The sequence below is a fragment of the Ursus arctos genome, unplaced genomic scaffold, assembly GCF_023065955.2.
Source record: "Ursus arctos isolate Adak ecotype North America unplaced genomic scaffold, UrsArc2.0 scaffold_23, whole genome shotgun sequence".
NCBI lineage: Eukaryota > Metazoa > Chordata > Mammalia > Carnivora > Ursidae > Ursus > Ursus arctos.
Window position 1 is genome coordinate 3856599 of NW_026622908.1, and position 14997 is coordinate 3871595.

The 14997-nt window shown below is 46.7% G+C and overlaps 1 protein-coding gene across 18 annotated transcripts in view; it reads left to right on the plus strand.

The window, feature by feature from the left end:
- Positions 1–14502, plus strand: part of TEAD1 (TEA domain transcription factor 1) — a 260007-nt gene extending 245505 nt beyond the window's left edge. For 7 of the 18 annotated variants that reach the window (XM_044379691.3, XM_044379699.3, XM_044379692.3 and 4 more), the window contains 2 exons: positions 938–1090; positions 6880–14502. In XM_044379691.3, the coding sequence (XP_044235626.1) occupies positions 938–1090; positions 6880–6993 (267 nt within the window). In that variant the 3' untranslated portion in view covers positions 6994–14502. Of the gene's footprint in view, positions 1–937; positions 6860–6879 lie in introns of those variants that run through there. The other 11 variants (XM_044379696.3, XM_057317462.1, XM_057317458.1 and 8 more) reach the window with 6 other exon arrangements.
- Positions 14503–14997: the final 495 nt, after the last annotated feature.

Below are 14997 nucleotides of genomic sequence, written 5' to 3' on the forward strand. Positions count from 1 at the left end.
GATTTTGTTTTGACTTTTTAAAGAACCAGTTTTTTAATTTATTCTGCCCACAGTTTTTATTTCTATTAACCTCGATTTGAGCTTTTATCTTTATTAATTTCCTATTCCTGGTTTCCTTTGGTTTCTTTGTGGCTTGGGTCTGTTTTGTGGGTTTTCTTCTTTTATTTAAATTTCAGACGTGGTCTAGTTCTATAATTTTTTTACCTTTAATAATGAACTCATGAAGTTGCTTCGTTAAGTTTCCTCCAAGTATAGCTCCATCGGGCCCCTAAGTTTTGACGTCAAGTATTTTCCTTTTCATGACTCTTGAGATAGTTTGTAGTTTCCTTTTTAACTCCTCTTTGATCCAAGGCTGTCTAGGGCTGTGTTTCTTATTTCTGGGTGCTTCAGTGGGATCTTCAATACCAGTATTTTCTTTCTTTCCCTTGTTTATTAAAGACCCAAGTAACTCACAGTCAGGAGCTCGTGATCAGGGTGAAATAGCTTTCCCCCAGGTAGAGAGATTCGCTGCGTTGGTCGTTGGCCTGTGAGGTCTTTGTAACAGTACAGGAGGATTTTCTGTGGGCTCTTTTAAGAGCTGTAATTGGCTGGGCCTTGCACTCCCGGATTTCCAGGCAGAAAATCACTAAATAGGTGATTATATTTCTTTCTGACCTTTGCTTTCTTTTCTTTCTGACCTGGACAGCCCTTCTTTAAATAAGCTCTCCTGTTTCCCCTTTTGTTTTTTTAAGTTTCCAGAAAAATAATGGATTTCTGAGTCTGGCATTAAGTTTGGAGATAGGATTTTTTGTTAATTAAATCAGCCGTGTAGATAGTACAGCATCTAGCAGAGGGTTCCTGTTGGAAAAGGAAAAATGCTTTTGCAGACAGTCATAGCTTTTTCATGTATTCCGAAGTCAGAAATGTAAACGTGCTCAACTCCTTTTTCCCCTCACAGACGGAGTACGCAAGGTTTGAGAATGGCCGCTTTGTGTACCGAATAAACCGCTCCCCGATGTGTGAATATATGATAAACTTCATCCACAAGCTCAAACACTTACCAGAGAAATATATGATGAACAGTGTTCTGGAAAACTTCACAATTTTATTGGTAACGTTTTTGCCCCTTTCTTCTTGTGGCAAATGCAGTCTGAAGCTGGAGGGGAAGGGGACAGGGCGGGGGCTGGGGACGGGTGCTGAGCAGGCTGGCGGTCGGCCACCATTTGAGTCCACAGCGCCTGGGCCAGGCTTGGGCTCTGTTTGGGCTCGGGTCTGTAGAAGAGACAGGGTCTCATCTGGCGGGGCTGAGCTTTTCTAAGCTCAGGAAAACTGGAATTCAAGGGGATAAATTCAGCTGCACGTTAGAAAGGCATGGAGAGCTTTTTAAATACTTAACTTTTAAAAGCCTGATACCAAGGCTGCATCGTAGACCCACGAAATCAGGAGCTCTGAGGCTAGAAGCCAGGCATGTATATTTATAGTTCCCTAGGTCATTCCAGTGTCAGCCATGCCTGAAACCCAGCAGCATAGTGTGCACATTGCAAATGAGACAAAAGCTGAGTCAATGGGTTCGTACTTCACATCCACCCTGACTCATTTCACGAAGATCTGCAAGGCCTTATAAGAAGTAACGCACATTAGGATAGCAAAATACAAACCCTTAAGCACCATGAGAAATATAAATTAAAATAGAATGTCATGACCAGGAAATAGTCCCCAGGGGCTGAAAAGTATGGTCCAAACTTGGACAGCTAAAGGGAAAGTAAAAGCAGTGGTTGGTGCTCAGGGTCCACGATGGGAGAAGTTTCCTGGGGAATGGGGGAGGGTCCCCTCATATTTAACTTTAAAACAGATTTCTCATGGGGGCTTCCTGTGGGGACTTGGGAGGGTTATAAGAACAGTGATGTCCTCAAAACTCTGAGCTAGAATACTTAGAGCAGAAGTTCTCTACCCAGAGGTTTGGGGCCCATTGAGACCAGGGTTCTCCATCAGTGGCATGCTACTTTAAAAAAAAAAAAGAAGAGGAAGAAGAAGGCTATCCTCCAACCTCCCCACCGCCGCCCCCCGCAACCCTGATTTATTAGTGTTTGCCTGTTTCCGTGATACAGACACACCCTCCCTGGTCAGTGTCAAGGTACCAGTGGGTTGTCCAGCTCATGAAATGCCTTCCTATTTAACTTCCAAGAGCCAGTGGGAGCCAGTTTCTTCATAACAGTATAAAAACTGAATAAATAGAACTTATAAAAATTAAAATCCTCCTGCATATCAGATTCACCCAGGAAACTTTTAAAAATTCTGAGGCCTGGGCCCCCGCTGAGAGAAATAAAATCAGAATCCTTCGGGGTGGGGTCCTGCCAGCATCACGGTTTTTCTTTTATTTTTATAGCTCCCCAGGGAGTTGAGACCGACTGCTACAGGGAGGGCTAAGTGAGCTGCAGGGCATTTCAAGAGTTCAGACACGTGATGGGCATTCAGTTGGCAGACAGATCATTTTGCATGCTGTTTTCATTTACTCCTGAGAGAGAATCTCACTGGATTCTCTGGTGTGTCCGTGAGAAACTAGCCATCTGGGGGAAGCTTTGGAAAACCTGTTCTTTAATAACTATTACTGATAAGCATCTTGGTCTGTAATGGTCGTTAGTGAAAACCGAGCAGTTCACGGTTTGGGGTGCTGGTGGGTACCAGACACGGCGCCACTTTCTGTTGCGAGTTACGAGCAGGTGAGTTTCGCACTCAGATGGGCAGAAGTTGGGTGTATCATACCTTGGTGTGGACAGTTAACAGCCTTAGGAATTAACCCAAATTCTGAGTGAATGGCTGGCCCACCTCTCTTGGAAGGACTCCTAGCTGTCCTCACAAACCAGTTCTGAGTCTGTCTCAGCATTTTAAGGAATATGCCCTCAGTCCCTAACCCTACGTCACTCACACAGCATAGCCGAGGAACATGAGGCCTGGAAGAAATTTAAGGCATCTTTTTAGCCACAAAACCCGTGAAACCAAATCCATATTTCTCCTTGAGAACATGTGACTTCAAGCAGCCTAGATGTCCAGAGAGCATAAAATTAATTCCAAAATGTATCACGAAGCAACTAGAGAAATTCCTTGGCTGTGAAGAATTAGTAGCTCTCAATAAATATCTACTAGAAATAATATTTTAGCTCTTAGAAAAGCTGAAATTAAACCAGCACTCCTGGATTATGAGAATGAAATCATCTCATTGATAAAGCTCTTCCTCAGGGTAGGACGTAGGAGCGTGGCCAGGACGGCACTAGCTGGACGTGGTTGTAGGCGTGTAGGACGTAGGAGCGTGGCCAGGACGGCACTAGCTGGACGTGGTTGTAGGCGTGTAGGACGTAGGAGCGTGGCCAGGGTGGCACTTGCTGGACGTGGTTGTAGGCGTGTAGGACGTAGGAGCGTGGCCAGGACGGCACTTGCTGGACGTGGTTGTAGGCGTGTAGGACGTAGGAGCGTGGCCAGGACGGCAGTTGCTGGACGTGGTTGTAGGCGTGTCACTAGGTATTGCATTACAAAGCCCGTGTCAACACGATCAATTCCAGACCTTACTGGCTGGTGAGCTAAACTCTGATTTCATCAGGATGATACAGAAATTGAGGTGAACCTGTAAATGCCAGGCCTTAGTGACAATATCCAGACAGGCCGAGGAAGATAGTCACTGAATTATAGGCCAAGTATTCCTGTCGTCTTTGGACGTTGTGTTCAGACAGACGTACAGGTTGCTGGAAACATTTTTTTCTTTTCTCCTTTTGAATCTTAACCATGAAGTCTAGGACAGCTCGGGGCCCCTGGCTGGCTCAGTCGGTAGAGGAGGTGCCTCTTAATCTCAGGGTCATGAGTTTGAGCACCATGTTGGGCCTGGAGCCTAAAAAGGAAAAAGACAAATAGGACATATTCTTTCCTAGAAAGTTTGCAAGAAGGTAAGGTAGGTCATAGAGGTTCCAGGGACAGTGCTAAATCTTCTGTAAATGTGATATTATGGAATTCTCACTGCAGAACTATGAGGTCATATTTATTCCCATTTTATGGATAAGGAAAGTTAGGCCTACCTGAGGTCACAGAGCTAGTGACAGATGTAAATGAAGACGTAACAGGACAGGAGAGACACTTCGCAGGATATTTCATGGTCATGGAATCAGAAGACTGGGGCTTTAAGACCCAGCTCTACTTTATGACCTGGGTTTGGGTAAGTCATTTAAAGTCTCTGAACTCAGTTTCCTCCTCCATTTACAAACAAAAAGCTCGGGTCTGCACACTCCACCTCAAAGGTTATTGGGAATATTTGCGTTCATTCAGCTAAACCATGGAGAGATTGTGCTTGCTGCCAGAGTGCAATGCAGGTAAAACACAGCGCCTGTCCCGTAGTACATCTTGGCCTGCTCGGGGGACAGAGACAGGTGAAGAAGTGGTTACAGTGTCAGAATGTACCGTCTGTACACTGCGTGGCTGCAGGTACTTGGAAACGGACGCCTGGACGTTCAGAGCAGTTGAGCTGCCTGGCAGGTACCTGTACTCAGATTGGGGCGGGGAATCCTCAGGCATGTTTAAAGCTGATGTTTAAGTTGCCTTGACAGATAAACATTTTGCAGATCTACCAAGAAAAGGGCCATTCCATGGGTGTGTATTTTAAGTGTCAGGTGCTGGGACGTGAACTAGACGGGGGTGGGGGCAGCCATCCTGGGGGCGCCTGACGTAGGCAGGCGTTCCTCAAGCAATCACAAGGTGGATGTGAACCAGGCGGTGGCTGGTGGCTGGCAGAGGGGGTACATAGTGCCAAGAGAGTGGTGCCAGGAGTACTTGACCTCGTGAGGGAGGTCGGAGAAGGCTTCCCTAGGTAAGGAACAGTGGAGGCCATCCTGCTAGCTGACTGGGCAGAGAGGGTAGAGAAGAGCACCACAGGTGGGCAGGCAGGTGGGAGGACTGGAAATAGGGTCGTGTGGCTGGCATGGAGTGAGAGGAGAGCAGGGAGCTGGCCGGGTAGGAACAGCCAGATGGGGCTGGCGCTCCTGGGCCTTGCAGGCTCGAAAACAGGTTTTCCTTTCACCCTGAAGTTTGGAAGTTGAATACAGGCCATCAGGGTTTTTAGCAGGAGGGCGTTGTTGTCAGAGTTACTGCTCACAGGGTTGTCGCGCCGGCTGTGTACCGATGGGAGTGGGAGGAGCCGGGACAGCTCAGGGTGGGGGAGTCCCGGTGCTTCGCTGGTACCCTGGACTGTGGCGGTGGAGAAGGGGCTGGATTCAGGGACTGTTCCGGAGGCAAAAGCAGCAGGACATGGCATTTCTTTGCATATGGGGAGAGAGGGAGAGAGATTTCCAGGGCGGAAGGCCTGCATGCTTGCAGTCTTGATCTGTGAGGCTTCGAAGGGACGGGAAGTAAGACGGGGCAGGAAGGAGGTGGGTACCAGTACGGAATCAAATCTTTATTACCCAGGAAAAAAAATGCAGATAATCTATTACTGTATCAGTTCATTGTCTGGAGCAGCGTGGCTTGATGGTTAGGAAAAACGTCTTCGAAGTCCGATCTGGGTGTCTTCGTTGACGGTTCTCCCACGTTCCGTCCGCTCCCCGGCCTCCCTCCCCGTCAGAGTGGAGCGGGCGTGGCGGCCGCTCGTGGAGTTGCTGCAGTTTTCCGCGGGACCGGCCCCTGCCGAGTCGGAGTGTGCTAAGCAGTTACACTATGTTGGCTGTGACGTCGCTGGCCGTTCGTTCAGCACGTTTTTATTAAACAACGGCTGTGCGCCAGGCTAATGACTAGGAGGCATGGTTCCCGTTCTGCGGGAACTTACAGCCCACTGAAGATGCTGGCGTTGAAAAAAGTCACACAAATCTAGGTACTTACAGGCGTGCTGTGTGCCCTGATGGGAAAATTGTAAGCGTGTGAGATTTTATCCGTCAGTCAGGGACCACACCCTCGGATGCCTTGAGGGTAAGGGAAACGGAACGGGTGAAGCAGCCGACAGAGTGGGGAGAGGGGGGACCCCCCCCCCCCCCCGGGCACTGGCCTAGGCCCTCAGATTCAGAGTTTGAAGACACTGGGCTGTCTTCAAACAAAACGCACACACATAACAGCATCACTGAAACCGTTGGGAAGTTGGGCTAGATTTGCTTTTAGAAAGTTCCTTCTGAGAACGGCTCTGGGAAGCAGGCAAGGTCGGGGCCGCAGTGACCTGGGTTAGATCTGGTCACTCAAGATAAGAACGCAGGCTAAGGCCATGGGCAGGAGGAGCAGAGAGCTGGAGTCCAGGGACTTGAACCAACAGGGGAAGCAGATCAATGTGTCAAGAGTACATTTCAAAAGGTAAAGCCTGTGTAAATGGAAAGAGGGATCAGTTGACATGATTCCATCACGTGCCTTACTCAGAGTCTGTTACGGAGTCCGGAGTCCCAGCACTGCTGGTTAACGGTGCGGAGCTAAGTATTCGTGGGGCTCACGTCTATTGTGGGCTGTTGTGAAACAAATCGAGTAGAAGTTTAGGAATAAGATAGGAAGCAATTCCTAGGAGAAACGACTGTCGCGTGGGACAGAATTCTAGAAAATGGTCTTTGTTGTAAAGAAATTGACCCTCCCAAAAACCTGCAGTAATTCTTGGGGGCTCGGATTATGGCTCAGACCCTGTCCGTAAGGTGTTTCTTACACATGGTAACTAAGTTCAGATAGGATTCAAGTCAGCCCCATAATTATCCTGAGTTGTGCTTGGAGGGAGCAGTGGGAGGCTGGGACGTCTGCAGTGGTCTGCCTGTTGGACTTGAGACTGTCCGTCCCCAAGCAAATCCTAGTGGCCATAGCACGGATAGAGTGTGTTTTCATCCACGTGGTGTCTCTCTCTGTGTGTGTTTGTGTGTATATATAGGTCTATAGTTCTCTTTCTTTTTTTTTTTTTAACAGGTGGTAACAAACAGGGATACACAAGAAACTCTCCTCTGCATGGCCTGTGTATTTGAAGTTTCAAATAGTGAACATGGAGCACAACATCATATTTACAGGCTTGTAAAGGACTGAAGATGGTTATTTATATATATAGATATCTGTATATACACACACACACACGTATGTGCGCACACACACACTCTCTCCATTATTGAATGACTGTCTGTAAACCTCACCACACAGGGGGTGCCCTGGCCCTGAGGTCACCCTGACTTTTTCTAAATCCTGTTTGAGTGAAGTCATTTTTTCCTCATGTGTTCATACTATCATTATAGCTGTGAAGTTCTGGTACAGTTGTAAAAAGAGAAATCTGAGTGGTTTCTGTGTGTTCTTCACATCCGCAGCCCACAATTTTCTCGGGAAAGGTGAACCTTAAAGAACCCGGGTCTCTGTCTGCAGAGACCTGTTTCTAATTGTGGTAGAAAAAAAAAAATCTGAGACAGAGCATTTGCCATGGGGCATTTACAGCCTTTATACAAATGTATTTAGTTCTGTTTTTTTCTTTTTTCAACATAAAATTTCTTGTTTTAAGATACAAGTAAAATTAATCTTTAAATATAAATGTAAATTAGTACACAAAGCTAAGAATCTTTAGACTTATCTTTGTAACTAATTAGGGTGGAAGTTATGAAAGAATGTAATTCACTAAATTATTTTTTAAATGAAACTTCTCTTTCTTTTCGAAACCAAATGTTAAAATATAGCCTTAAATGCTTGGTAGAAATATTCTAATGAGACAAATTTGTACTTTTTTTTTTTCCTCAAGGTTAAAACTAATCTCTTAATCCATTAAACTCTTGAACAGGTATTACAAAGGAAGAAAACTTCACCCCTTATCCTTAACATATATAGTATATTTAAAAAATATAAAATTGTATTGTACTAATGTGATGATTATTTAATGAAAAAAAAAAGATGGCTCTTTTTGCAATAAGTAGATAAATACTGAAAATCTAAACGTACAATGTTTATAGTCTTGTGTGTGCAGTTATATTTTCTATGGACAACCAAATTTTTTATTAAGATGAGTAAATGTTTGAACCACTGAAATTTAATAACAGAAATTTAAAATTGGCATGAATACTGCACTGTGAGCTGCAAAGTAGAGAAAATCCTGTGGCTGGGAGAAATTTCATCAACCAAACAAGTAAAAGGCTCATCAGTTTTAGTATCTCTGCTCCCCGGAAAATTGCAAGCATCCTCACCAGCCTGTGGATAAATTCTTTCTGGTGAACCAGTCTGCGTGGTAACCTGCCGTAACTGTGTGTGCATGTGTGTGTGTGTACCCAGCCACACACATACACATAAGTTACTGAACACATATTTATTGAACATCTGTCTCTTCAGTGTCATCTGTTTGCCAGGTGCTGATATGTGTCTGTATCTCAGTCTGTGTCCCTAGATCTAGATACATTCTAAGGACATCTGTTTCCTCCACATCTCTCAGTAAGTCACAGTACTTGTTTGACGGAGGTTTGAGAGGCCCAGCGTGCTCTCGGACTTTTTTTCAAGCAGACTCATTTGGGAGGTTCTCTTCCCAGGAGAAATTGAACTTTCCAACCCAAATATTCCAAAGCATTGCCCAGGCAGAGTGGGTTTGAAGTGGCCGCGTGTCTTGGGTTATTTCCATAAGTGATTCCTTGGGAAGGAAACATGGTTACACTCCCCAGCCTCCCAGAGGAAAGTGACATTTTTATAATTGTCAGGAATAGGTGAGCACAATAGAACGTGAAGTAGGTTTTTAAGTTGTGAAACCTATCGTGGCCAGAAAATAAATCCCTTGTTCTTTCACATCCAAGTCCCTTACCCGCTTCCCTGCCCCACCACCTCTCTGACCCTGCCTGGATAGTGATCAGAGTGTCTGGTCGTCAGGAGCACAAGGCTGTGGCTGGCTTGTGGCAAACAGGCAGCCACGGGACCAAGCCTGACCTCTCCCGGACTCACGCCACTGGTTCCTTGGAAGACCAGAGAAGAAAGTGCAAAACTTCTCCCATTTGGAACGGACACCCCTCATAGAAACCAGTAGGCTGATGTCTGTCTTCCCTCCAAAAAAGAAACTAACATACATTCTCTGATTCTTAGGGGGCCTTTGAAGGATTGCCCTCGTGGTCTGCCCTTCCGTCTGGCCCTCTGCCCAGGCACTGAAGCTTCTTCCGTGGTCATCATACTTAATGACTTCTCTTGGGCACCCCTCCTAGGGATGTTTCTTTCACTCTTGTCTCCCGCATCTTTCCTCAAGGGAAACCCCACTCTCCCCGGGCCAGGACCCTATGAAGGGGACTAAAGGACCTTGTAGGGCCAGAGCCAGCCCAGAACTTAAGCGACAGAAGTATCTGATGCACTTTCCCATGCAGGAATGAGGCTCTTCTGTCTGCCAGGGGGACTCTTGGGATTTACTTTTCAAAGCACAAATAGACCCAGGAAGCGCAGCTTGCGGGGGTCCTGCGGGCCGCAGAGAAGGGCACACCCAGTCTGCTGAGCCCACAGAGGCCGGCTGTGCCCTCCTCCCCCAGATGCCTTCAGAGCTGAGTGTGGGGCATTTACAAGAACAACCTGGAGGATTGCTTTTTGCTCTTAAAAACATTTCTAAGAGCCTTAAAAATTTACTTCTCATCTTGTCCTTCTACAGCTTTCTCCAGGGCAGTATTTTCCCTGTCTTAACCACTGATCCTGTTACCCGAACCCTTGCCCTCTGTCTGTCTCTGCCAAGTTAGGCGTGGGGGCGGGGGCGGTGCGGGAGCACCTGATCCAGGGCTGTCTGTGGGCTTTCATCCTTCGTCGCAGTCTTCTCCCTCCAGCGGTCAAGCTTCCCAGACCATAAGAAGCCTTTCCAGGCCTCTGTCCTTACAGCCTTCTTTTGGGTACCGGACCTCCTCGTGACCCAGCATGAGCAGCCTCGAGTCAGGGCCTCTCGTCTTCTTTCTGGAGAGCGTGGAGGCCCGTCTTCCACAGCCTGCACAGGGGAGAGCTGAAGGACCGACTCTGGTCCGTTGGCATTTGTTTCCATCTTAGCAAGAGACCTAAAGTTACTCTCAGGACTTCTGCAAACAGGTTCTGGAATCCCAGAAGGTCCATGCTAAGTCGGGGTTTCTCAGCCTTGACACCGCTGACAGTTGGGAGCAGTTCTTTGTTCTGTGGGACAACCCTGCACAGCGTCCCTGGCCTCCACCGCACGCTCCCTGCTGTCAGCACAGCCCAGACTATCTCCAGACATCGCCAAACATCCCACGGAGTGCAGTAGCACTCCTAGTTGAGAACCACTGCCCTAGGTCTTACAGGTCACAAATGCCATATTTGAGATTTTCTTTATCCTTCCTTCCATTTCACTCTGAGAAAGCTGCTGTCCTGGGAGCCTCGTTTCAGGTCATGAAGAGGCAGGTAGGAATGTTACTCAAATGACTTTCCGTTCACAGCAGAGTCTGTCTTGCTACAGAGGATTCCTCCCTTCATCCCTGGGGATGTTGGGAACAGCTGGTCACCACCATCCCCATAATCAGCTCGCACCTATGTGAGGGCCTCTGTGATTGGACCTTCATTCCTTAGTTTACCAGCTGTAAAAGAAGTCCCAGCTGTGTTCATTATTCTCATAAGCGTATGGGTCTCACGACCAGCGCTTTCATCATTTCGGTAAACTTCCTCCGGTCTTCTGCCTTCTGCCCTACACTCAGTGCTGTCTGCCTTCTGCCCTACACTCAGTGCTGTTTTTGGAATTTATGGAAGCCTTTGGAACACTGCATCTTAACGGATGGAGGAGAGAGGGACCTGTTCTGGAAGAGGGCTGATAGAGTTTTCTTTATTGAGCTGAAAGAGAGCACAACCTGCTCCCCTTCATTTAGCAGATGAGAACATTGAGGCCCAGAGGGGAGGTGTGACTTACCCACAGTCACCCAGCTGGTTAGTGACAGAATCAGGGTGAGGCTCTGGGACCTGGCCACTTACTCCTTGGGCTCTCCTGGTGGAGGTTGTTCCTCTTCGGTGCTCATGCCTAAATGTTCCCTACGAAGCTGTACACAGACTCAGTGCGGGAGAGAGGGGGGCACTAAGAACCTCCGTCGCCAGAGCACAGCATCGCCCCGATGCTGATGCCGCTTGTCCCACGGAGCCTCTGGTCTGATTGGAGCTGCGTGAGGCAGCCACGAGCAGATACGAACGCTGATGAGCCTTTTCGCTTACCTGAGGACAGTTCACCTGCCACAGACTCTGAGGCCAAGTTTTATCTGCTAAGCAACCCAGCCACCATGTCCCACACTCAGACCAGCCAAAAAGCAGCCCCTGTTCCCAGCACTTGGCGTTAAAAGTCCCCGGATGACTTCAACCCAAGTCGTCTTTAGGTCTCAATACTGTAGTGGCTTTAGCAGTCTGTGTTTGTACAACCATAAATTATTTAAATCGTCTGAGATGACAGTTTTATGAACCAGGTACATACGATTTGCGTAAGTTTTTATATGCTCTGTCTGGTACACTACACCCGTCCTCACGGAGGGTAGAACCGATTCTGTGTGTTGGCGTTCCCACCTGTGACATCGAGAGCATATGTCTGCATCGCTTCTTTCTTTCTGTTGACGTTTCTGTGGCAAAGCCCTGCACATGTCATTTCTGCAAAGCCTTAAATCTTCTGAGATGTTGCGTGTAGGGTGTGCAGTGCAAAAGGCTGCCTCGGAACTGTGAGCCCTTTTGTAAGCTGGAAGCATTTCTCTTACTACTGTTACTTTTTTAGGGAGTTTTCAATTCAGAGCTGCCAAAGCGTTCCAGTAAGCAGTGCCTTAGTAATGCCTAGTCAGACCCAGCCCTCCGCGTCCATCCACCAATTGGCCCCGGATGAAACCGCACAGGCAAAAGTTCTCCGTTCTCTTGTGTAAGCCCATTTTCCCCCTCCTGTTCTATAGGACACTGACCGCTTGGTCTAAAATCGGACACTGAGCACGAGTCGGTTCTCTGACCGCACTCTCAAATGTATACACCAAAACGGAAGGTTTTCCAACTTCATAGTTTAGTGTGAAAAGCAAATTGTACTTTTAAAGTTGCCTTTTAAATTCACGACCAAATACTTAGCTATTTATAAATCTTCTGCGCTCTAGCATGGAAGTGCCTTTGGTTTGAGATTCCAGCTTAGAAAAGTGCTGCCATATAACGATAATTTGTAGAGAGACCAAAAATATTCTGAGATCACCGTAATGCCTTTGGTTCACCAGGATGAGTAACCAGCCTCAGGCCTCTGTCCACAAGGGCGCGCCTCGGACCCTGCCTGCCGTGCCGTCGCCACCGCCCAGCAGCAGGAGGGACCCCAGGAACTGGTGTGTGTGTGTGTGTGTGCGTGTGTGTCCGCGACCCCGGCGCCCTCTCTGCCCGTCACCTGGCCCCGCGGCCGCGCGAGGGGCCTGCCACGCAAACGACAGACTTTCGGCCGGTGGACAGATCTGTCCTTCGCCTCGTGTTCGTGTTCAGTCTCCGTGGAGGCTTTCTTTTCCATTCAGACGACAGCACGCACTTCTCTGGTCTACGCAGTGATACCACTCTGGAAGTTGGAAGCCTCGGACTGAGATGCGAGTGCAGAACAAAAATGAGTTAGGGTCATTACAATGGAAGTGTTCTTCTTACGGCGAAAATGTTGACTCTGAGTGTTGTGTACGAATGTGCTATGAGAAACTTCCAAAGAGCACCGTTCACAATTCGGCGTTTTCAAAGAATGTTCCAGCCCTCAAAAGGGCAACCCTTTAGAGTCTGTGTGTTGGCTCTTCTCAAAACCTTGTTTAGATTGGGAAAACTGATAGAGGTAAGGAAGAGGCGTGGAAAGGACCAGAAGGCAAAAACACCAGCCAAACAAAAGCCAGGAGGAAAAAAAAAAAAAAAGTTCCCTTGCCGATACAGACTTCAAAGTGACATCAGACATCTCCGAAAGTTAGCCTCTGAACTCTTAACTCGTATGTTCTTTCGTCTCTCCCTGGTGTCTTTAAGATTACCCTGTCTGGGCTGTGAAATTTCAGGAGTGATTTCTACCCACACCAAGTTGTATTTATAGAAATTTCTACAAGAAACAAGTGATGAAAAGGAAAATGGGCTACCACGGGCGAGAGTGAGCCGCCTGAGTTCAGCCCCCCCGTCACTACTGTCCCACACCTGGAGAGAAATGAATCGGATGCTGGTTTTCCTGCTTCGCTTTCAGCTGTTGCTGTGCTTTGTTTGGCAATCGTTTTCTCTCATAAACTCATTGCTTCTGTTGTGAAGAATGAAGGTTTTGTGTTTAAAATTTACCGCATTTGCAAGGGTAGTTTCGCTGAAGTCATGCACCATTAACTAAGAGGAAATATTGGTATTTATTGTCCTGCTTCCGAAGGCTGTAGCTTGTTTTGTTCTCTGACTTTGCAGTGAGTCAGTCCTCTGCCGCACTACATCGTTTTAGTTCATTTGAAATGGCATTTATGTTCCCTCGTGTCCCTTATTAAATGGAGTCAGATTCCAGGAGATCCCATCTCTCTCAGGTAGACTCTCTTGTCTGCCTTCCATGGTGAGATGGTTCTCCCCTCCCCTGTCTCTGAGAGAGGCTCACGGAATCTAGGCGTAAGTCAATTGGAAACGGTCTCTTATTTTATTATTGTTATTATTATTTTGGATCAGTCGTTTTCTGTGATTAGTTTGACTGTGTAAATTAGATATTAACTGCACTTCTTTAAAAAAAAAATACGTCTCCCTGTTACCTCCTTGAAAGATTCACTTCTGTAGGCCTGTGTCAGTAGGCTCTTGCCTGCAGATAAGGAAAAAGAAAAAAAAAAAAAAAAACAAAAACAAAAACAGTACGTGCCTGAAAAACAACAAAAAAATTTTGTAACGTTTAAAAAAGAAACCCGAATAGCCTTTAATTCTTTAATATGCTTAAATTGTATGTAAATTGGTTTTGCCACATGTGTTTGTTCACGTTCTAAATGACTTAATGGGATTCTCGCCGTCGGTGTCTGTGTGTCCCGTGTATACTATGGGCTCGTGGCGTAAGCGCTTCACCTGGTCAGCGGTCGCTCTGATGTTGTACTGCAGCTGGGAGGGGCTCCAGAACCTGCCCCCGGGGATAAGGTTCCTCTCAGTAGATTGGAGAGATGGGGGTGGGGGGCAAAGTCTCACACATGTTTTCGTGACCTATTTGCAGAAACTTTCAAAAGGCATTTGGTTAAACCTCTTGGCAGTACAGTATTCTTGTATTTGTTAATGTCTGTGTTTAGGTACTGGTACCTTTTTGTTTAAAAATGTTCTAAGTGTTGGCTTTAAAGTGAATTTATCTTTAGTATGATAGTTATATGAAAATTATAGGGTTTGTGTGCAGAGAATTTTTTTATAAAGTGCTTTGTAAAAAAAAAATGTATTCTAGCTTTCGCGGTACATATGTGTGATAACTTTAATATCCATGACAGTTAAGTGCAATTATTTCATCACTCTAAAAATGCTATTTTTGTGTCAGTTCCTGCAGGTGTTTTCATGTCTTTGCAAAGTGACACATTTTGATGCCTTCTTGATAAAGTGGTAGACATTTTGTAGCTTTCTAGAAACTTTGTATTCATACGGTATCAATGAAAAATAAAGAAAATGAAAGTGTGGGTTACCTTTTTTATCTGCAGAAGTGTATGTTGTTGAAAATGACGTGTGATTAGGAGTTGTGGGTGAACTGTGGGGCTCATGATTCAGGTGTGTGCCGCACCGCCCTGCATAAGAAAGCCTTTGATTCACTAAGTGTTTACTGTGTGCCGGGCACTTGCCAAGGGTGTTGGTACAATGTGGATACATTGTTTCTTTTAATTCTTACAATAGTTCCAAAGACAGTGGCATTATTACCCCCACCTGAGGCTCAGAAAAGATGGATCATCCCAGGTCATGACTGGTGAGTGGTGGAGCCTTAAATAGGTCACGCTGATGCCCAGGCTGGACTCTTCCCCACTCCCCTCCCCTCCTCACCTCCCTCCCCCTCCTTACGCACCGCACCCCCACCCCCAGCATTATGACTCACTGAGAATCCCTGGATGTAAGTAGCTCAAGGCCAGGGGAGAAATTTTTAAACAATGGTGACCTTGGACTTCTTAGAAGAAGACCAAG